Source organism: Podarcis liolepis (assembly GCF_965112155.1).
Source record: "Podarcis liolepis genome assembly, chromosome: 13".
Classification (NCBI taxonomy): domain Eukaryota; kingdom Metazoa; phylum Chordata; class Lepidosauria; order Squamata; family Lacertidae; genus Podarcis; species Podarcis liolepis.
The window spans coordinates 22,519,050-22,542,728 of NC_139573.1; the positions used below are offsets into that span (position 1 = coordinate 22,519,050).

The window sequence follows — 23,679 nt, forward strand, 5'->3', positions numbered from 1 at the left end:
GAAAGTTTGCCCGTGCTTCTACTAATGAGGAAAATGAAAAGGCGTTTTTAATTTGAAAGAAACTGAGCGATCCCACACCTTGGCGTCGTTGCATCTTCATAGTTTAAGGTCGCTCCCCCAACCCCACCCCAGGCGACCCATTTATTCAGCATCCTCCTGATTTGTTTGCAGAACGTTTGCATTTATTGAGCATTGATTAGGATTTTCTTGTGGGCAGTTTATATGACCTCACCTTAATCATTCCTTATCATGCACTTTCCAGTGGGTTTTCTTGGCAGGGCACTTCCAGATGACCCATTCATTGAAGCCTGATTTGTGTATGGATAAATTAGGCAGGGGGGCGCTTCCAGACCATCCTTGTTTTCTGGTGGGATTCAATTGCGCACAGTAGTAGCAAATTCATGTTGTGCAAAGGGCACAACCATAGCTGATTAAAATTCTTACCAATCAGGTAAACATTGCAGCCCAAGTTACACTTTATTTTTTAACATTACATGTAATCTCAGTCTTGTAAATAAGCCCAAATAAGTTATTAGCCACACATGTTTCTATCTAGCCTGCTAAGAGGCTAATAGCCCATCTCTTCGTCCTGGCTACAGAGGAAGAGCCTTTCTCTAAAGCAGGCTGATAGAAGAGGGCACAGCTTTGGAAGGGCCTTCTTCCAAAGGGCACCACAATTCAAGAAGGACACTGACAAACTGGAACGTGTCCAGAGGAGGGCAACCAAAATGGTCAAAGGCCTGGAAACGATGCCTTATGAGGAACGGCTAAGGGAGCTGGGCATGTTTAGCCTGGAGAAGAGGAGGTTAAGGGGTGATATGATAGCCATGTTCAAATATATAAAAGGATGTCATATAGAGGAGGGAGAAAGGTTGTTTTCTGCTGCTCCAGAGAAGCGGACACGGAGCAATGGATCCAAACTACAAGAAAGAAGATTCCACCTAAACATTAGGAAGAACTTCCTGACAGTAAGAGCTGTTTGACAGTGGAATTTGCTGCCAAGGAGTGTGGTGGAGTCTCCTACTTTGGAGGTCTTTAAGCAGAGGCTTGACAACCATATGTCAGGAGTGCTCTGATGGTGTTTCCTGCTTGGCAGGGGCTTGGCAGGGGGTTGGACTCGATGGCCCTTGTGGTCTCTTCCAACTCTATGATTCTATGATTCTATGATTCTCTTCCTCCGCAGCCAGCATGGAAACCAAAATGGACTGGGGAAGGGAGAAAAGGGGAGATCCATCCTTACTCGCCACTCCTGCATGGAAGTCATGATCACCTGTGGCTACCAGACCTGCCCTATCTTTGAAAAACTTAAGAAGCTGGTGAGATGAAGTCAATGGTATGGGTTTTCCAGAAATGTTCAAATGTGAAAATTATCTGGAAAGTGTTCCTAGGGTATACATTAAAAATAATAATAGTAAGATAGAAAATTTTCCAGTGCAAAAGGATACCCTAAACTCCAGGCCCTAGAGAGTGATCTAATTAGCCCACTAATTGAACTTGTAAACAAGCTAAAAATGTTGAAAGCTTCTAAGCTTGCCGGATATACTGTACTTGCACTTGGCACCCACCCTACTAATGAACTCATGAAGGAAAAATATTTCCCACCGAAAAATAAAACACTGGAAGATTTTCTGCCTCACGTCACTGGATGAAGTGTGTGGTGCATGTATTTGAACTTTTGATCATCTATTATTGTAGGGCAATTATATTTTTCTAGTTCGTTAACAAAAAGAACAAGCACTTCCTTGGCTTCCAAAACCATGCAATATGGGCATTTGCAGAGTCAATGAATACAACATTCAGAAAAGGGAGAAAAGAGCCTTCAGCCCCCACCCTCAGCATTATATTTTTAGCAGAGTCAAGGCAGGACATAAATTACTTGAATAAATGGCCAATGAGTGGAGGGGGCAGTAACTCCCAGTATGAGAGTTACAAGCGTGCCCTCATTTTCATTTTGGAAGGTGTGGAAACTTGCCCACTAGACTACACTCTGTGGCCAGAGAAGAGGGCAGAGTCTGGGGAATGAGCTCATCTTGGCAAAACTCCACAGAACTGGACTAATTCCATGTTCCCTTAAACTGTGGTCAGGTTGCTGATTGGCTGCCCAGACTGTCCCCCTACCCCATCCCAAACTCTCCTTCCCTGACCGTTCCCCTGCCCTCTTTGCATTTGGGTTACATTTCCATTCTTCCCTCTCCCCCTTCCCAAATCCATGGGCTTCTGCCAAAGCATATGTGGGGCATGCAAGGAAGGCTTGGGACAGATGGGTCCCAAACTAAATATTATTTGTCTGTCTGGCTACATCGATCCCTGCTGGTGAAGGGGAAGAGATGCCTTTGCCCACCTCCGAGCAGGCCCAGGTTCAAGCTTCAGACTTTGAACTCTCAAGCCCTCCAGCGCCTGGGCTTGCAAAGGCTGCTGCTCCCTGCCAGAACCCCCCACCTGTGAAAATCCAGTCTGTTAATGCTGCTCACCAGGCCTTACAGAGTCACTTCCCGCCCCCATCACCTTGCACAAAGGAAATGCAAAACAGGGCCTTGTCGGCAGTTGCCCCAAGGCAATTGGAATGCCTTCCTAGAGCAAGTGCATAAACATTTAGCTTTTCAGAGGCTAATGAAAGCCCTTTTGGATTTTAAAGGCATAGGGTTTGGGTTGAGGTTTTCAGTTATACAATTGACTTCCATTGTCAGTTTTGCGCCTTTGAATTTACATTCTTATGAAGAGCCCTGCTGGAGCAGACCAAAGCCCCTATCTAAACCAGATTTCTCCTCTCACAGCGCCCAAATGGGAAGCCTACAGGAAACCCAAAAGCGGTGGTGTGATCCTGTTCATCCCAGCAGCTGGTACTGAAAGGAACACTATGGTTAAGAGACACTGACAGCCTTCCCTTCCACAAATTCGGGTATTCTGTTTTGAATTATTTAGTGTAACTTTTAAAGGAAGTTTTTAAAGTAGCCTTGAGTATTTGGAAAGGCAGCAAATGAAGGAAAGAAATAAAGTGGGAAAGAAAGAATAAGGGATAAAAGGAAGGAAGGAAGGAAGGAAGGAAGGAAGGAAGGAAGGAAGGAAGGAAGGAAGGAAGGAAGGTTAGGTTAGGTTGGAGAGAGGAAAACAGACATCGGAGGCGTAAATGGCTTTGCCAGTGGTTCTGTACATCATTATGGATTCGCTGTAAAAAGTAACATGAAGAAATTATGTCCATTTAGGAGAGAAAGAGCTAATAATGGAAATAACCCACATTTCTTGGAACAAAAAAGGCTTGTCAGTGGATGCTGGCATCCCTCTCTCTGTTTAGCCTGGCTCAGACTTCCAAGTCCTGCTGGTGTCTCTCAAGCCTGACTTGCAAAATATGCCTTGGCCTCCCCATCAGCCCTTCTGCCCTCCTGGCCCTCAGCCTAGGTCATGCCCTAGCCCAGTCAGCACATGCCTTGAGGGTTTGCCTCCTTTCACATAGCTGCGGGAGTCACCCCCCCCACTTCCCCATTGCTACAGCACTTCTTCCTTTGGGTGACTCATTGATTTCACTCTCCTTTTCAAGATAGGGATTTTGGGAATAGCATGTGTCCAGCAGTAAATCACTTTTCAGTTTTCTCAGGAGCTTGTTTTCCTGAGTTTGTTTTCCCAGTTTTCTTGGGATTTGATAGGTAGTCTGCTCTGGATTTTTACTTTTATCTTTACATGAACTCAAAATAGCAATCCAGTAAGGAATATGAAATAAAAGAAATAAAAGGAGAACCAAAACAAAACAAAAGGTTCACAGCCATTACCTTATAAAATAAAGTACATTCTCAAAAAACTACACAGTGAACTAGACATTAAAACAAAAACTGAGCAGATACAAAGAGAATACAAGACAAATGCTATTAATACCATACAGTGGTACCTTGGTTCTCAAACATAATCCATTCCAGAAGTCTGTTCGACTTCCAAAAATGTTCGAAAAAAAAGGCATGGCTTCCGATTGGCTGCAGGAGCTTCCTGCACTCAAGCGGAAGCCGCGTTGGACGTTCGGCTTCCGAAAAATGTTTGCAAACCAGAACACTTACTTCCAGGTTTTGGCGTTTGGGAGCCGATTTGTTTGTCAACTAAACCGTTCAAGATCCAAGGTTCCACTGTATTTCATCAGCTCTGAATTTGTCATTCTGTTGCTGAACTTGGTCAGATGCTTAACTCCCTCCCTTCCTTGATTTGATGGTTTGTCACTAGGACTGAGATGCTCATTCAGCTGGGCTTCCCGTCTTGCTTCTGCAGAGATGTGAAAGACTGAACAGAATTCCATTGCCCTATCCTTCTTCCAGCCAGTTGTCAGAACAGGGAGGGCATAAATGCTGGAGAAAGACGTCTCTGTGTCAAACCAAAAACAACCACACCTGTTTTCCTCTGTTCTACAAGATGCTTAGAAAACAAACAAGCTACACATGAGATATCAGAGGGTGCAGCGGGGATGGGCAGTGTTCATAAAAGAAGCAGGTCTTTTCCACACACCCCTTTCCTGATTTTTAAAGAAATCTGATTTAAAAGAAACCCATGTCATACATGGAGGGGCATGTGTGCATTGCGACAACATCAAGCCGTACGTGGATGGTATTCCATGACAGCAGGAGGCTTGTAAAAACATGCAGTAGGTGTGTTAAAGAGCTTTCTGTACTGACTTCTGCCCTGTCAGTTAACCACTAGGCTCCACCCTCAGACCTATCCCTGGCTTCACTCACGCTTCCAAAAAGTTGTAACAATAGGATGGAGTGCTCTGTACATGCACCAAAATTGCAGGGGGTAACGGTCTTGGCCATTTAGAAAATAAACAAATGTGACAGTTGTGTAAGAACATATTTAGGACCAATGCTTTTTTTTTTTTTTACTTCTGTCTGAAGACAATTACTTAATATTTATTCAAACCATTGTTGTTGTTTAAAAAAACCTGCACTTTAGCCGAAGAAAAGACACCCAGAGTGGCTTACAAAGATCAGTAGTAAAAAAGTTACCACCCCTCAGGCTTGCAGTCAAAAAGACATGATACCCAAGGAAAAAGGGATGGGGAGGGAGGAGGGGGAAAGCAAGCTCTGTCACCAGTTCTTAAAGTTACAGGTTCTGATAAAGACCAGCATGAATGCAAACAGTAGAGGCATTTTGATGTTATGGCTTCTGCCTAGGTGTCTCTTATTTTTTAACCACAAAGACATCACGGCTGACTACGAGCTCTGGTCTCCTGCCTTCTCTCTGGTCACCTTCCTTCCCAGGGTCTCTAGAAGTCACATTTCCAAGTAAGGAGTGGATGTGTCTTGTCTCTGGCTGCATATACACACACCGTACTTTTAAAGCACATTCAAAGCACTTGATTTAACCCAAAGAACCCTGGGAACTGTAGTTTGTTAAGGGTGCTGGGAATTGTAGTTCGGCAATGGGTTAAGACCAGAGCTCCATGTAAATGCTACAGATGCAGTGTGCTGCACAACCTCCCACATCAAACCCAGTAGCTCCTGCAGAATATTTTGTGCTGCTATTATTGTTGCAGGTCGATCATGTCTTTCTCCTAAACCCAAAGAACAAACCCGCTTTTTGACTTGCAGCTTAGCAGAGGGCAGGCAATCGAAGAATGAGGAACTGCAGCAAATATAGAAAAAGAACCTTCAGTAATGCAAAACCGCAGGCGGAAGTGGGCAGGCGAGAGCTCAGACCCTGTTTATGCGCCCAATGTTGCAATCATGCCCCTGCTTTCATCCCGCCTGTCAAATGTCGGTGGGTCAATGTGTCTTCCAGTCCTGGCTTGGGAGTGAGCACAAACCATTGTTTGCCTGTTTGGACAAGGATTTGAAGTTGCCAATTGCTGAAATGTGTGAAGGGAAGAAGGAGGGGGCAGGAGGAGGGAACGTGCAAACTTGGCATGTTCCTGCCTTCTTGGTAGTGCTTGAATATAGACTTTACGGTGATTTTTTTTTAAGCTGCTTTTATCAAAGAGGAAAAGCACTCTTCAGATGCTCAGAAGACCTTTCTCCTTGGGGCCTTTAAAAAAACCAACAACATGCATGCATGCAACTGCTAATTTGTTCCAGTTGGGGAAAAGGCACTCTTACACCTGCTCAGAGGCAGCATAATGGAATTTTTTGAAAACAAAAGCTGGCGATGCTATTCAGATGGTGTGCAGCCCCACTACACAGACACCAGGTGGAGCATTCCTTTAGAGCTGGTTGTTGATGGGGATGGAGTGGGGGGGGGGAGGACAAGGTGGCAGGACACTTGATCTGTCCCAGGTGAGGCAGCTCCAGGCCTCCTTGTTTTCCTTCACTGCCTTCCTTTGTTCTCGGGCCCAGTCCATCTCCCTTGACAACGCGATCCTATCTGCCTGCGAAACTGGAACATGGGCACCGGTTGCACGCAGCAATGACCTACTAAGCGAGCTCCTGGCGGTGTTCTCTTCTCGCTCCCCCCTCCCCTTTGGCCTGTTCCAGCAGCGGGCGATGGTTTCAAGTAACCCTCCTCCGAGAACTCACCTGTATTGCGCCAGCTGTCCTCACCAGCATGTCAAGCCTGGCGAGGCCCAGCAGAACCACTGGGAGACATTTCAGGGAGGGGCCGCCTTTCGGAGGAACCTGGGGTTAGGCTGTTGAGGGCTTCAAATCGCCTTTCAGCCGTGAAGCCCCCACTGGGAGTCTTTGGGCCAGCTAGTCTCTTTTGGCCTAATCCTACCTCACAGGGTTGTTGTGAGGAGGGAAAAAATGAGGGGATGGGCAGAAGCAATGAATACTGGCCTGAGCTCCATGGAGGAAAGGCGGGATTATAAACAAATATGTTAAATATGTTAAAGGAGTGGTTAAACCATCACCTCCTGCCTACTTTCCTGAAATATATCTCCTATCATCCCTGACTATTGAGCATGCTGGGTGGGGCTAGTAGAAGACACGAGCCTAACAATAGCTAGAGGTCCAGGAGTTCCTTAACCCAGGGGTTTTCAACCAGTGAGCCGTGGCACCCTGGGGTGCCTTGAATGATGGTCAGGGGTGCCATGGGCAACACTGGCCTCTGTCCCTCTTTCCTTCCCTCTGATGCCCTTTTGCATCTCTGCCTCCCAAAGACTTATGCAGCTGTTTGCTGCAGTAGCCCTGTTGACCAGCTCCACAGGCAAATGGTGCCTCTGGGGTTGGCCAGGGGGTGCTGGTAGCCAAGAGCTGAGGTGGCCTCGGAGTAAGCAAGCAAGCGGGTGAGGGAGCCCAGCCAGCTGGCCCGCCAGCCCTTGCTGTTGGGAATGGACAGACAAGTCCCAGACCCCTGTGGGGCAGTGTAAGGAGGCACCTCTCTTTGGGGCAGGGGAGGGGCAGCTCAGAGACCAGGGGCGGTGGCAGCGGCTGCCCGGAGGACTCCCAAGGAGATGGGAGAGGAGGGGAGGCTGAGGGAACTCTCCACAAGGGAGGGTGTTTGAAAAAGGGTGAGAGGCTGTCGGCTGTGCAGGCAGGGGGAGACATAACTGGGCTCCTGAGCCCCACAGGGACTGATCTTCCAGGTCAGAGGGTGTATCTACTACGCTGAGTGTGTTGTTGTTGTTTAGTCGTTTAGCCGTGTCCAACTCTTCGTGACCCCATGGTCACGCCAGGCACTTCTGTCTTCCACTGCCTCCCGCACTTTGGTCAAACTCATGCTGGTAGCTTCAAGAACACTATCCAACCATCTCATCCTCTGTCGTCCCCTTCTCCTTGTGCCCTCCATCTTTCCCAACATCAGGGTCTTTTCCAGGGAGTCTTCTCTTCTCATGAGGTGGCCAAAGTATTGGAGCCTCAGCTTCACGATCTGTCCTTCCAGTGAGCACTCAGGGCTGATTTCCTTAAGAATGGATAGGTTTGATCTTCTTGCAGTCCATGGGACTCTCAAGAGTCTCCTCCAGCACCATAACTCAAAAGCATCAATTCTTCGGCGATCAGCCTTCTTTATGGTCCAGCTCTCACTTCCATACATCACTACTGGGAAAACCATAGCTTTTACTATACGGACCTTTGTTGGCAAGGTGATGTCTCTACTTTTTAAGATGCTGTCTAGGTTTTTCATTGCTTTTCTCCCAAGGAGCAGGTGTCTTTTAATTTCGTGGCTGCTGTCACCATCTGCAGTGATCATGGAGCCCAAGAAAGTAAAATCTCACACTGCCTCCATTTCTTCCCCTTCTATTTGCCAGGAGGTGATGGGACCAGTGGCCATGATCTTCGTTTTTTTGATGTTGAGCTTCAGACCATATTTTGCACCGGAATCCCTAGCCGGAATTAAGATTGCCGGAAGAAATATCAACAACCTCAGATATGCAGATGACACAACCTTGATGGCAGAAAGTGAGGAGGAATTAAAGAACCTTTTATTGAGGGTGAAAGAGGAGAGCGCAAAATACGCTGAGTGTGAGGCAAGGTTTTTTTTCTTGTTTTCGAAGCCTGTGCTCAGATCTGGGAGGTAAGCATTCACCCCGGTTTATAAGAGTGTGTAGTCAAGTTGCAGCAGAAACCACGCAAGAGTCTTGCGGCACCTTTAGATTACTTATTTTGTGTGTGTTACGGTTTCGTGGAATACAGCCCACTTTATCAGATGCTCAAAGTGTTATCCTGAGTTGCAAACAGTGAGGTCAGAAGGAAATGAAGTGCAGAAAGTACAGACAGTGGCAATTATGTTATTAGCAGTGACCATTCAAAAAAGAAAAGTAAATCAATTGTTGTTGATAACACAGACGTTCTGGCATTGGTAAAGCAATTCACACACACACACACACACACACACACACACACACACACACAGTGTAATAAAAACACAGGACATTTAGCATTGCTATTCCCATGCTGTGGAATTCCTTTTAGCAGAGATTTGGGAGGCATCCTCACTTTTGACTTTCAGGTGTCTCCTGACATGAGAGTAGCCAGGATTTTTGTTGGAGGGAGGGGCAGGACTTTTGTTGAGGAGGGGCAGAATCTCAGTTAGCTATGTACAGTGGTACCTCGGGTTAAGAACTTACCATAATTCATTCTGGAGGTCCGTTCTTAACCTGAAGCACCACTTTAGTTAATGGGACCTCCTACTGCCGCTGCGCCACTGCTGCACGATTTCTGTTCTCATCCTGAAGCAAAGTTCTTAACCTGAGCTACTATTTCTGGGTTAGTGGAGTCTCCCAGGCCTTTTCTGCTATTTAATTATTATTTTTTATTATCCAGTTGGAGTATTCATTATCTGTATTTTTATTTTTGCTTCATGCAAAGTCATTTACCCTCCCTGTTCTGTCCAGATAGGGGTGTAAGCTGGGCCACCAGCCAAAGCTGATGGAAGGCACTCGGTGCCACTGAGAACACCTGAGCCTCAAGCAACAGCAAAGGATTCAGATGTACCCCCAAGCTACGTTTCCGAGCACAATGCAAAGTGCTGGTGCTGACCTTTAAAGCCCTAAACGGCCTCGGTCCAGTATACCTGAAGGAGCGTCTCCACCCCCATCGTTCAGCCCGGACACTGAGATCCAGCGCCGAGGGCCTTCTGGCGGTTCCCTCATTGCGAGAAGTAAGGTTACAGGGAACCAGACAGAGGGCCTTCTCGGTAGTGGCGCCCGCCCTGTGGAACGCCCTCCCAGCAGATGTCAAAGCAATAAACAACTATTTTACTTTTAAAAGTCATCTGAAGGCAGCCCTCTTTAGGGAAGTTTTTAATGTTTGATGCTGTACTGTTTTTAATATTCAGTTGGAAGCCGCCCAGAGTGGCTGGGGAAACGCAGCTAGATGGGCGGGGTATAAATAATAAATTATTATTATTATTATTATTATTATTATTATTATTATTATTATTATTCAGAGGGAATGTAACCCCATTCAGAGCAGACAATCTGCCAGCCAGACAATCTGCCAGCAGACAATCTGTAAAATGTGGGCATGTTTATCTTTTCCTTTTCCTTTGAGGAGATTCTCAGAGTAGCCTGGTGACTCCTGAATTCTGTGATGGCCTGTCAGTTTGAGCCTGCTCCAGCACCTATTATAGATTGGAAGCAGGGAGCTCCAGGGGTTTCCGCTATGTTGTTCCAGATCAGTGGTGGAGACGCTGTGTGGCCCTCCAGGTGTCGGTTTATTGCTCAACTTAAAGGTAAAGGGACCCCTGACCGTTAAGCCCAGTTGCGGACGACTCTGGGGTTGCGGCGCTCATCTGGCCGAGGGAGCCGGCGTTTGTCCGCAGACAGTTTTTCCGGGTCATGTGGCCAGCATGACTAAGCTGCTTCTGGCAAAACCAGAGCAGCTCACAGAAATGCCGTTTACCTTCCCGCCAGAGTGGTACCTATTTATTTACTTGCACTTTGACGTGCTTTCAAATTGCTAGGTTGGCAGGAGCAGGGACCAATCAAAGGGAGCTCACCCCATCGCAGGGATTTGAACCACCGACCTTCTGATCAGCAAGCCCTAGGCTCTGTGGTTTAGACCACACTGCCACCCGCATCCCATTGTTCAACTTAAAAGGTAAAGGGACCCCTGACCATTAGGTCCAGTCGTGACCAACTCTGGGGTTGCGGCACTCATCTCGCTTTATTGGCCGAGGGAGCCAGCGTACAACTTCCCGGTCATGTGGCCAGCATGACTAAGATGCTTCTGGCGAACCAGAGCAGCGCACAGAAACGCCGTTTATCTTCCCGCCGGAGCGGTACCTAATTATCTACTTGCACTTTGACATGCTTTCGAACTGCTAGGTTGGCAGGTCTTACATGTTAAATTCATATCCTGCCATTCCTCCCAAAGGAGCCCAGGGCGGCAAAAGGCAAGAGATAAAGCATTAAAAAAGATAAAAAATAAAAAAAATCTCAAAAAAATAATGCCAACACAGATGCAGAGCAAGAAAGATCTCAACTTAAAAAGCCTTGTTGGAAGATGGTCTTCAGTAGGCACAAAAAAGACAACAGAGACAATACATGCCTTAATATTCAAGGGGAGGGAATTCCAAAGGGCAGATGCCACCACACTAAAGGCCCAATTCCTATATTGTGCAGAAATGCCCTCCTTATAAGATGGCACTTGCAGAGCACAGTGATTCAGTAGTTAAGAGAGGATACGATCTTTCGGGTGTTCCCAGCCAGCATCGATGATGGTCAGGGATCATAGGGGTTGTAGCCCAGCTGCATGTGGAAGCCACAGATTCCTTTGCCTGTTGCAGAAAAGAGTAATCTCTCGTTTGGAGGGAAGCCACTATGCTAAGGTTACAAACTGTTTGAAAATGCACTGGGCAAAATAAATTGTCCATGGTTACTGTTTTTAAAAAATTCCTTCTTATCAACTGCGGTTGCCACACTATCAACCTCCTTCAGAGTTATGTGTGCTTAAGCTGCTCTTTATCAGGCTTTGATAACATGACTTGTTTTTGACCTGGAGACAAAAGAACCCCTTTAGACTGCCTAATCCTGTTAGTTTCTTGCCTTGAACCAAGCATGCTGTGGATGTTTACTACTATTAGTAGCTGATACTATGTATTAGTATCATTAGTAGTCTACTAAATGTAATTTATTATTTATATGCCACCCATCTGAATGGGTTACTCCAGCCACCCTAGTTTTCCATTGTTTTTGGACCTTGGAGTGGTACTGAGTTTTAATTTTAAAATGTTTATTTAAAACAGCAACAACACATCTGTTTATTTTGATTTCACTTTTGTTTAGATACAAATGGTATTTTTGCTTGTTTTACTGCATATGACTTCCTTCAATGTTTTTAATTAAAATGAAAATGAAAACAAATGATTTTTGTAGGGATTTTAGCATACATGTGGATACTTCCTCTCCTGCCTGAATATGAATGCTTTGAATTGCTCTGTATTACTATATTTGTCTCACTGCTATTTACCTCTCAGGATTATTTTAAGGAGATCTTATTGGTCTAATCAGAAATAAAAACCAGGCATAAAATTGGTTTCCTATCGTAGCTTCAAAAGGCCACCAAAATTATTTTGATGCCCGTGTGGTGGACTGCTAACTGGATTGCTGTTATTTTCTAGAGTTAACATGCATAGTTGCGTTCTGCGTTATTGTCAGGCTACCTTTTCATGCAATAAATGTTGTCGGCCCAAAGTCACTTAGCTGCGTAAGGCCCTGTATACATTACCAGCTTAAAGCACAACTAAGGTGGAATCTACACATGTATTAAAAACGCCATGAAAATGCTTTTAAAAAATAATAATAATGTTTTAAAAAATACACCGAATTCGGCATAGCCCACTGTCACCATCTAGTGTCACATTTGTACAACACATTTAAAAACATTTTATTTGCAGCTGTATAGCTGAGTCCTAGGTCGTTCTTTTTCTTAATTCAGATCAAAGCAGTGCTTCATACAAAATGACAGCAGGGGTGTGGATTATGGTTTTCATCGTGCGTACTGTACACCGCTTTCCAAAACAGCAGTGGGAGCACACTGGATGCGGAGTAAACAGGGGAGTGAACCCCGCCTGAGTCCCACTCCGCGAGTTGTACTGGAGCAAACTTGCTTAGGATTGGGTTTGAAACAGCTTTGTTATGGCAACAAGTGAAAGGAGGCTACGCGTACAAATGCTGATTATTTCTGGCATCTGTGTCCCACCCTCCCTCCAGAGAGCTTAGAGAGGCCTACGTGGCTGTGCTCCCCATTTTCACATGAAGTTAGGCTGATACTGAGTGACTTGCCCTGTTTCGTCCCTTGAGCATCGCAACTTGAGCCCTGTTTAGGGAAGTTTTTAATGTTTGAAGTTTTATTCTGTTTTTAATGTTATGTTGAAAGCCACCCAGAATGGCTGGGGAAACCCACCCAGATGGGCAGGGTAGAAAGAATTAATTAATTAATTAATTAATTAATTAATTAATTAATTAATTATTATTAGGATTTGAACTTGGCTCTCCCCACTCAAGTTCACAGGGTCTCAATTGCAAAGTTATACTCTTGCTATTCACCCACACCTCAGATGGGAAACCTTTGGCTCCCCAGGTTATAATACCCATTTCCCTTGAAGATTGGCCGTTTCGCCTGGGGATGATGGGAGCTGGAATCCAAAAACATTTAGTGGGCCAGAAGTTTCCCCCACCACTGACCCCCACATCCCTGGAGGGAGCTGCACTTGTGCAATGGGTATGATAAGGGATGTGTGGGTGCCTCTAATTAGGCACCATTTCCATCATCATCATCATCATCATTACATATATTGCATATTCATCATTTCTTTCATGATGCTGCAGAGTGAAGTTGGCTGGCATGGGGAATATCTGATAGGTTCCACTTCTCTGTGCCTCTTGAATTCAACCACAGAAACTCCCTTTCTCGCTTGATCGCTCGCTCTTTCTCTTTCCCCCCACCTCCCTCCTTCTCTCCACCTCTGCTTGTTTTTCTCAGCCTTCTCCTCCCCTCCCACCCTTTCCCCTCTAGAACGGGCAGCTTCCCAACTCGCCAACAGAAAATAAAGAAATATTCAAACTCTCTCCTCGACACCACCACCCATTCTGTCGTTACCATGGAACCCCCAATGCCCTTCTCGGCTTGGGCTGCCTGCTCCTCCCACCCACCTGTTGGGGGTTCATATAACCCGCCCCTCCCTGTCCCTAAGCACGGGCTCCCACGGGATCCTTCTAGACAACAGCAGGTACCTGTGAAGGAGAGCAAATTCAATAACAAGCAGCCTGCCGAAACCAGGGAGGGGAAGAGAAGACGGAGGATCTGTCCAGCTCCCACCATTGCTAGCAGCTTCTTCCTGGGCCTCTTTCCTTTGCTGGTTCCACCGCACCTGTCTGCCTTTGGTCCGGCCAAGCTCATAAAAGTGACGCCCCACGGACAGGTATCCCTGGACGACTCCACATCACAGACCATCTCTTGGATGCTGTTGACTGCCATCTTCCAGGCTGGCATCCCCAGTCGCAGGTAACACAAGAAGGCCTCTTTTGTAGCTGTGTCGTCAACCGGTCCGATAAAGAGACTCGGTTTTGCAGAGGAGCCCCATCAGAAACCCTCCTCCTGGGCCCACAAGTCACTGGAATATCCTTCCAGGACTTACTGTCTGAAGCTGCTCTTTGGGGAAATACATTATCTCCCATTGCAGTATCCTTCACTCTGAAGATCGTGTGTCTTTGAATTCTCACCCACATTGATCCCTGTAAAAGACTGCCTGCCTTCGGACACTGCCGCCCGGTAAAACGTGCGTTCCCCGACCCTCCCAGAGGGTGGCGGAAGAAGGAGTACGTGTCTTGCAGCAGGCTAAGAAAGCAAGTCTCCGCTCACAATGTCCTCCGCAGGGTTGGAGATCTTGGCCATGGGCCTGTGCATTGTTGGTTGGATAGGGACCATCCTTGCTTGCGCCCTGCCCATGTGGAGGGTCACTGCGTTTATCGGGAACAACATTGTCGTGGCGCAGATCATCTGGGAGGGGCTGTGGATGAACTGCATTGTGCAGAGCACCGGGCAGATGCAGTGCAAGATCTATGACTCCATGCTGGCCCTCTCGCAGGACGTCCAAGCCGCCCGGGCCCTCATGGTCGTCTCTGTGCTGCTGGCTATCCTGGCACTGCTGGTGGGCATCGTGGGAGCCAAGTGCACCAACTGCGTGGAGGACGAGGGGGCCAAGGCACGCATCGTCATCACCTCGGGGGCGCTCTTCATCATCTCGGGTCTCTTGACCCTCATCCCAGTGTGCTGGTCGGCCAACTCTATAATCCGCGACTTCTACAACCCAATGGTGGTCGAGGCCCTGAAAAGGGAGCTGGGGGCTGCTCTTTATGTTGGCTGGGCAGCTTCCGCACTGCTGCTGCTTGGAGGGTCTCTTCTATGTTGCTCCTGCCCGCCACGGGAAGACCGCTACCCAGCCCGCATTGGGTACTCCGTCCCGGCCAGATCCACTGCGCCTCCAGGCAGTGGGATCGACAAGAGGGACTATGTATGAAGAGCTGTGGTTGGGGGGAGGGTAGACTTGCCAGATGTTGCTAGGCCCAAACCCTGACAGGAGTTATTGGTCCAAGGACTTTTTCAGCGGGGAAAATGGGACAAAGCCAATCGGTATGGGTTGAGCCGTGATATCTGGCAATTCTCAGTTGCGTGCACATGCACAGGTGTATGTGTGAAACCATGAGCGGGTGGGAGATTAGGGGAAACATGAACAAATAAACGGATATGTGAGAGAATGAGCAAACAATTAGGAAAGAGATGAGTGGGGCAGCAAACACAACTGGAATGCAGAAACTGTACCTGAGGAGGCTGAGCAAACGAGAGCAGGGAGATGGGACAAGGATAATAGGGGCAAGTTAATGGCTAAGCCAGCAAATGATTGTTTGGGAACGGAGGCATAGGGGCAGATAAGCGAGAGAACGGAGAGGCACTTGTGAACAAACAAAACGCAGGCAGAAACATGAGAAGAGCCATGAGGAAATTAAATATGAGAGAAAGAGGAAACACTGAGGAGGACTGTCTGTCTTGTTATAAAGCAGCTCTGCTGCAAGAACCAGCTCATTAGAAAAAGTTCCGTCAAGAACAAAAAGTGAGGGGGAAACAGAGAGTCAGAGAACAAGTGGTTTTTAATATTGGAAATGGCAATTGGATGCTGACATGGCTGAAACAAAAGAGGGAATTAACGGGGTGAGGGTGGAAATGAAACTAATCAAAGGAGAAATGGGCAGGGTAAGTAAGCCTACCCAAACCTGGCATATAAAGAACAAAGAGACCACAAGGGATGTGGAGAATGGAGGCAAGGCATGACTTCCTCACAAGGCTTGTGTGAGAATGGCAGGATAAAATGGGAAGTGAGGAACAAGAGCCTTGGTTTGGTGAGTGCAGGGGGGCCAGGCAGGATGTGGCGGAGACCCTGACCCTCTTTTGCCTTGGACTGGTGCTATTTGCTTGCTGGTTAATAATTTGTCAAGGCTTTGGCTACTCCTAGAGGCCTGGACAAACAGATGAGGATGTTTTGCCCCTGTTGCTCCCTACCCCAGCCTGCCTCAGACAGTGCAAGGAGGAAATCTATGTCTCTCTCACACAACCAGGTGCATTAGGGCTCCCCTCCGCTCAAAGAGTTGGGAAGAGAACCCAGGTGTTCTGGCTTCCACCCCCCTCTGTTATTGGAATGGGGGTGGGAAACAGGATTCTCAGCCCTGCCCCCCTTTTTTCCCTTCAGACGTTTCCTAAGGAAAGGGTAGGGTGGGGTGGGGGGACTTACTGAGGTTAACTCTTTTCCCTTGAACAAGAAGGGTCAAATGGGACTCCCTTTTGTGATCACTCCCTCCCAGAGGTCTGTGTGGTGTTACTGAAAACTGTATTATTCAGATAAAGAAGATAAATGTTTGTAACCTATCTGTCTGTGGTCTTATTTTTGGGGTGAGGAAAGGGGACTGCAGACCTTTTGGAAAGTGAGAGCAAAGCTTAATTACAAAGGGAGGGGAGGGGGACACAGACACAAATGTGGGGAGGATGGATAGTGAATATATTGAAAATATATTGAAAAGTGCTTCATTTGTAATAGGTGGAGTGTGTCGGGAGTTTGTGCGTATCACACATCACTCAGTCTGACATAGAAGCTCTAAGTTTCCCTGTTTGGGGACTATTTCTGAGGAAAGGCACTCTGTATAAGCTCAGGAGGACTCTTCTTCACCGCTTCATTTACTCATGCCCTGCCATTCAAGAGTGGTTCCTTAGCAAAGCCCCCAGCCTTCTCAGGCTCTTGTGAAATGGAGGCACAGGAACTTCGACATATATTTCCAATTCTATATTTTATAGTGGTGTTACTATTAATAACCTATCTGACACCAGGAAGCGACGCACTAGTGGGTCCCAACCCACCAATTGAAGACTAAAGTGTTAGACAGCATCATTGGTATACATTGTCAAACAGGCAGGTCCTGGGGCTCACACTTGCCTGATAGCTGTGCCCCTTTGGACTCTGAAGCCCCACTCCTACTCTCAAATCTGTTAGAGTTGGCAGGCGGTGAGTGAAAGGTATTTCAAATATTTTCGCATCAGGGGTACCTTTTCAGCCCGATTGAAAGTAAAAAAGGAAAGGGGGGGACAAACCCTCCCAGATAATGCCTGATGAGGGAGATTTGAGGGTTTTGGTTTTTTAAAAAACGGTTCTGGGACAAAACTCAAATTAAGCATCCCAAGGAGCACAGGCCAAAGAGCAGAGGCTGTCCTGGAGTAGAAAAGTGTGTCAGAACGGGGGTTGGCTTCTTTATTAAAGAGAATGCCAGTGCAAATGAACGGGAAGGCCAAAGGGCTGACAAGGTGTGTTTATATGTGGGGGAAGGGGACAGAGGAAGCTGGTTTATTCCGAGTCAGACCATCAATCTGGAGAAAGAGCTCAGTACTGACAATGACTGGCAGCCGCTCGTCAGGGTTTCAGTGGGGGCTCTTTCCGGCATTTACCAGAAGATGCTGGAATCTTCTGGATGTAAGGTATGCACTCTGCCGCTGAGCTGAAACTAGTCCCCTTTACTCCCAGATAAAAGGGAACTTCTGAGAGAAATTCATTTTGCCTATGCTCAGAGGCACTCTGGTTCTTATTACTGCTTTACATGTTACAGCATTGAAGAATGGATGAGTGTGTGTGTGTGTGTGTGTGTGTGTGTGTGAGAGAGAGAGAGAGAGAGAGAGAGGGCGGACACCACATTTTCTAGGCTGATCCGCAGCTCAGATGAACACCTGTGTTCTGGATGCAAAATACAGATGCACACACCGATCTACAATGCAAAGTGTGTGACTTTTCCAGCTGGGCTTTGGGCAGCTGCCAGGGCTCTCTTTCCCCTCAGCTTTCCCCTGGCATCTGGGTCTAACTGCCATTTTTATTTCCCAAAACAACCTCCCGCACTGCAGTGCCACAGTCTGGGACACTGTGGGAAATCAAAATGGCAGCCCCCCCCCGACACATGGCGCAGCTCAGAGCACTGCTGCCGCCTGTCAGAGATGCCACATTAGCCTGTCAGGGCCTATCCAAGGATATTTTGATTGGTGCCTTGTTAAGCCTGGATATAGCTCTACAGGAAACTAATATCCTTTGCACAGCAGTTAGGACACAATTTGGGATTCCCACAGGCATCTGTGAGAACAAGATGCTGGACTAGAGGGGGGTCACTGGCTTGACCCAGAAGGGCTGTGTAAACTGTTATAATGGGCTGGTACTCTGGGAGACCGGGGCTCAAATTCCCACTCAGCCACTGGGTGACCTTGAGCCGCTTAACTCTCAGGCTGAACTACCTCACAGGGTTGTTGTGGGATGAAATGGAAGGGGGGGAGGGAGAAGCACACATGCCACCTTGAGCTTGTGAGCAAAGTAAATGTAATAATAAATAAGTTATTTAATGCATAAAAATAATTAAAAATAGGAAATAAATGTTATTCTATCCATACATTATGTGCTGATGCCATCTCTCCCGCTCAGCCTGCCCCAGCATGAAATACAGGCAGGGTTTCTGTCACCTGCCTTTCCTAACTGTCTAAAAGAGGCTAGAAACCTAATGAGTTTCATGGCACGGGGATCAATGACACTTGTTCTTTGAATTTAGCCCATAGGGAATGGCAAGTATTTCCTTGAAATGAAGAGAAAGGGAGAAAGAGGATGTGAGTCACCTCACTCCACACAACAGCCCTCCCCTGTCCAGGTGAAACCCACAGATTGCATGAGGAGAGGGGGTTAAATCCAGTACGTACCAGAAGCCCATGGAGCAGCACATGGTGTTTGCTCTGTGTAGACAAGCGGTGCTTAATTTCTTAAGGAGAGGTTTAAAAGATCATATCCTCTTGAATAACAAAACCGCTAAACTGAAAATCTTTCCCCCCAACCCCAGATATACGTATGGGGGGGGGGGGAATTTGTACATGTTCAGGAACTCTCATTGCTTCCAAGTTTGGGCTGAAACCTTCCTTTAAAAAAGAGTTGCCTGGGTTTAGGGTTACCATATTCCCCAAACTGAAAATCTGGACAAAGTTGAGCTTTTTTTGGGAACATCTCCCCCCCCCCCCCCAAAAAAAAATTTTTTTGGTGCTTTTCTGGATTTTTATTTTTTTACTTTACCCCCCCCCCTGCCATACATCTGGGTTTTCCTGGACATTTTCCCTGATTTTGCAAAAATCCCCTGGACACCAAAATGCTGTGCGATTCCCACGAAAATCCGGACGTATGGCAACCCTACCTGGGGTGAAACCTAGAATAAATTGAGGCCTACTGCCAGTGGCAAGATGGGGTGGGTAGAGGGGAGAACAAATTCCACAGGAAGAGGTTGTGGAAGGGGGAGTGCAAGACCTACAGACACCCTTCCTTCCTAATTGGGGGGGTGGGCAGGTACATTAATTTGAGCCAAACATAAGGTGACTGTTCTAAGAAAAAGAAAAAAGTTGCGTGAGGGGGGAAAAATGAAGAACTTCACTTCCCCATTCCAATTGCAATTGTGAAGGTGGGGGAGCAACATTTTTGCGAAAGAACTGGGGAACTTGAGAGACAGGCATGAAAGAATCAGATCTGCCCCACCAACATCTTTTGGAAATCCCCCATTTCAGTTTGAAATTCCCTATGAGTGAGTCTGTCTGTCTGTCTGTCTCACACGCCACTCTGAATGAACTCAGGTGCTAGCAATCCAGGCAGTGAGAGCAACCTGGCTGGCTTTCCTCTACTTCAGCAAACAAGCAGAAGTGCAGGACATCCACCCTCCCCCTACCCCACACCACCACCCACCTCCCATTTTCTTGGATGTGGGCCCAGTAGTCGACCCCTGTAAGGCGAGATCCCTGCCTGACTTCTTGGAGGGGTACCAGTACATTCCAGTGCCAGGCCGAGCCTTCCACAGCCAGACACGTAGGGACAAGGAAGCCGATCTCCCTGGCATGAGATGCGAGTCTCCTCCCGTCAAAACTGGCATGAAGTGGGACGTACAGGGTGGGGGTCTGGAACAGAGGGCAATGGCGGACAAGCCGCTGCAAGGGGAACTCTGGGAAGAAAGAGACCCAGGGTGGGGGGGTTTCTTTCTAACCTAATGCCAGCTTGCTTCCTCACCCCCAATATATGCTGACTGCAGTCTTAGTGCTGTAATTCCCTCTTCTGTTTCGCTATAGTCCCCCGAACGTTTGCTGCACACAAGATGCAAAATCCCAACTCTACACTCCAGAGTTTGTACATAGCACCCACATTGTGAAATCCAGGGAGCAGAATTAGTTCCTTAACATCCCACCCCCTGAAAGCCAGCACAGTGTAGTGGTTATCGTGGAGTTGGGGAGTCCCAGAGTTTTCTCCTCACTTTGCCACAAAGTTCACTGTGACTGTATTCACACAGCAGGATTTTTAAAAAATCATGTTTCCCCAATGATTCCCTGTTAATTTCCACATTACAGGTATATGTGAGCTTTCACGTGACATAAAAGCCACTTCTAGAAAACAAAAACTACAGCTCAAGTTTAGCACTCATTTCCGTGTTATTTGATCCCAGAAAAAAAGAGAATCTGCAGCCCCCTTAACTCAGAAAATTGTGGGACTAAAGCCATGAATTTGGGGGCATGAAGTTCTTTTCTGCTTTTTTCATGGGGGAATCGTGAGGGAACAGAAAAAAGAAGCACGCAGGTGCGGAAAGTGGGGGGGGGGGAGAGAAGTAGTATTTTTGTCCAGTGACGGTCATTGTCTCGCTCTGCACCCTCTGGTGTGAATGAAATTTAGTGTGACATGCTGGTATATTGGTCAAGGAGCCAGAGTTCCATAACAACAGGGGCTGCAGTGTGAAAGGAACATTTAGAAAACAGGTCAGAACCGCTAGCATTATAATTGGGAAAAGTAACACAATATTCCAGAAGTCTGAATGCATCCTTAAATGGCTTTGAGCCAATCTCTTATCTCTCAGCCTAACTTACCTCACAGGTTTGCTCTGAGGATAAAATGGGAGGGAACCTGAGCTTTCGAGGAAGCGTGGGTGGAAAAATGTGATGAATATGGATTATTTCCCCCCCTTCGGTTTCTTTCCTGTGGTGTTTTGCTGCCTGGAATAAAGGTTAAAGATCCCCACCTCATTCCATTCATGTACAGAAGGCAGCTAGGTTGTGAGTTGAATATAACAGTGGGCAGGACAGGAGGCCAGTTTTGTAGCCCAGGACAGGCCATGTGGATCACACTTTCTGTCATCTTAATACCTCACCACCATTGCTCCCTCAGCCTCCTCTGTATCTGTTACATCCACACCACACACTGACAGCACTCTTATGCCACTTTAGCAACCAGGGCTTCCACCAAAAAACCCTGGGAACTGTAGTTTGTTAAGGGTGCTGCGATTTGTTAGGAGACCCGTCACAGAGCTACCACCCCCAACACCCTTAAACTACAGTTCCCAGGATTGTTTGAGGGAAGCCATGATGATTGTCAAGGTGGTATAGGAGTGCTTTAATTCTACGGCGTTGGCGTGATTCACTGCCTAATGATAGAGCCGGCCCTGTCTTCCTCTGTCCCCAATCCTGAAGTCCAGAATTCACCATGATTGCCTAAATGTAACACTTCAGCTCCTCTTCTTCATTTTATGCAGGTTTCCTTCACTCCTAAAATACTTCAATCTTGTCTGCCTTGTATGTAGAATGCCCTCTCAATCACAGCTCTTAAGTTCTGCCTCCTCTTCCTTCAAACCCCACTCCTCCCACCTCCATTTTGCCTCTGGCTTATCCCCTTAATAGGCTTATTCCCAATTGTAACCAAACTTCAAAGGACATGCAACACCCACAGCCAGACCCACTGCCTCTTTCCTTCCTCCTCCTACCTCAGAGGTGGGCACCCTCATTTCAGCTCCACAGTGATCCATGCCAGTAGTTGGAGGAACCAGAAGCAAGTTACCTCTGTACAGGAGGCTCAATTCCAAAAAAATCAGTGTTTGTACATCTACCTGCTAGCTCCCCATCTTCCAGTCAGGCGTGCGAGAGGCATGACCACAGCTCAAGAGCACATTCCAGCCAGGCAAAAGCACTTGAAGTCAATCAGTAAGGGGTACAGCCTGGAGGCTGGAGGCCTGTATTTGACACTCAGGCATGAAGTTCCTTACTTCCTACTCCACTGCTTTCCTCAGTTCCCCATTTTAGATTATAACCTCCTAAGGGATTCTTACTTGCCTGTGTTAACCCCGTGTGCACCATGTACTCCAGCAGCACCAAAAAGTACAATAAGCATCCTCCACCCACAAAATATTTACAGTGGTACCTCAGGTTAAGTACTTAATTCATTACGGAGGTCCGTACTTAACCTGAAACTGTTCTTAACCTGAAGCACCACTTTAGCTAATGGGGCCTCCTGCTGCTGCCACGCCGCCGGAGCACAATTTCTGTTCTCATTCTGAAGCAAGGTTCTGGGTTAGCGGAGTCTGTAACCTGAAGCGTATGTAACCCGAGGTACCACTGTATCTTAGTAATTGACACATCACCCACAGAGACAATGGAGTGTACACCCCAAAAACTGAAAAAGTGCAACTAACTTGATGGGTGAATAACATAGGTTAGAAAAAAACTAAAAATAGAATGAACTGAATGGCAGTGTAGCAATCTTCAAAGGCCAATTTGGGGTTGGGAAAGGAGCGGGGGTTTACCTTTATGACTCTATTTAAAACAAACTCAGGTGATGAGTGCCAGACAGATAGGGAGCCATAGGGAAGTTTAGGTATGGTACGTTGTTAATGTTTAATGCTGTATCATGTTTTTAATATTTGATTGGGAGCCGCCCAGAGTGGCTGGGGAAACCCAGCCAGATGGGCGGGGTATAAATAATAAATTATTATTATTACGGTAAGTACAAAACCAAAACCCTTAAGAAATTAAACCTTAAGGGAACAACCCATCCAAATAGTCCAATGAGGACGGAGGACTCAGAGGGTGTGTAATGCTGACTGGCTCTTATGAGGCGGGGTGACAAGAATACTTTGGAAAGGAAATGGAATAGAGTATCGTGGGAGAGAGCACGGCTGGCACCTTCAAAAGCAGTACATCCTGCCACACTTTCTTGAAGGTTTGGGGGGGTGTGCAAGCGCACACAAATATATAGAAATTGTTGTACATCATCCCAATCTGAGCAGTGTGAGATAAGAGCTGCTCGCAGACTAGTGGAAGCAGAAGTGTTTGTCTCTTCCATGCTTTCTTTTCAGAGCTTTGGCGGGCACACGTACTGCCCGCCAATAATTTTTTTGTTGCCACAGCCACCCTTAGGTTGGTCTGGTTGCTATGAGTCTGCCTCTCAATCCAAAGCTCTTCCTAAACGGGCTGACTGAAGCCAGTGATGGGTCTCCATCAATGGCTACATGAACATGCAGCTTGCAAATACAGAAGAATATATTGATGGTGCATTATCTGGACACCTTGGTGAAGTTCTGATAAGGTGCAATAATGTCCCTTTATATTATATAAGGGGTGTGGAAGAAGAAGATGGAGAAATGAGAGAATAACTATTTTGGGGGGAAAGTTGTTGTTGTTTAACTGTGCTAAGAAATTGTCCAGTTTTGTTTGCTTGTTTTTTAAAGGTTTTGTCAAGTAACATTTTTTTATGGCCAAATAATAAACATTGTCATTGAAGAAAAGTTACAACTATGGAAGAAAAATAAACAAACTACGTATTTCTGACCCCCCCCCCCAAAATGCAGTGAGATTCCAGGTTTCAGGGGTTTACCTATACATATATCCAACCTGAGCCTGCAATGGAGGGGCTCACAGCATTAACACCCCAATAAGGAATTGCTTCTCCCGTAGCCACAGCCTTGGATCCCAG

General features: G+C 46.8%; 2 protein-coding genes across 2 annotated transcripts; both read left to right on the plus strand.

Annotated features, from left to right (window-relative positions):
• The first annotated feature begins 13,526 nt into the window (after nucleotides 1–13,526).
• LOC310691877 (claudin-9-like) lies at nucleotides 13,527–16,267 on the plus strand. The gene has a single exon (XM_083472090.1). The coding sequence runs from the start codon at nucleotides 14,215–14,217 to the stop codon at nucleotides 14,869–14,871; it is 657 nt and encodes a 218-aa protein (XP_083328216.1). The 5' UTR covers nucleotides 13,527–14,214; the 3' UTR covers nucleotides 14,872–16,267.
• Nucleotides 16,268–23,057: 6,790 nt separating this feature from the next.
• On the plus strand, nucleotides 23,058–23,398 carry LOC310691291 (small nuclear ribonucleoprotein F-like). Its single transcript, XM_083471016.1, is given in 3 exon segments — nucleotides 23,058–23,182; nucleotides 23,184–23,195; nucleotides 23,197–23,398. Coding segments are annotated over 3 exon segments (219 nt in total). The 5' UTR covers nucleotides 23,058–23,138; the 3' UTR covers nucleotides 23,360–23,398.
• Nucleotides 23,399–23,679: the final 281 nt, after the last annotated feature.

What these genes read in the sequence shown, in the direction of transcription:
- LOC310691877 (XM_083472090.1), top strand. Translation starts at nt 14,215, where the DNA reads ATGTCCTCCGCAGGGTTGGAGATCTTGGCCATGGGCCTGTGCATTGTT.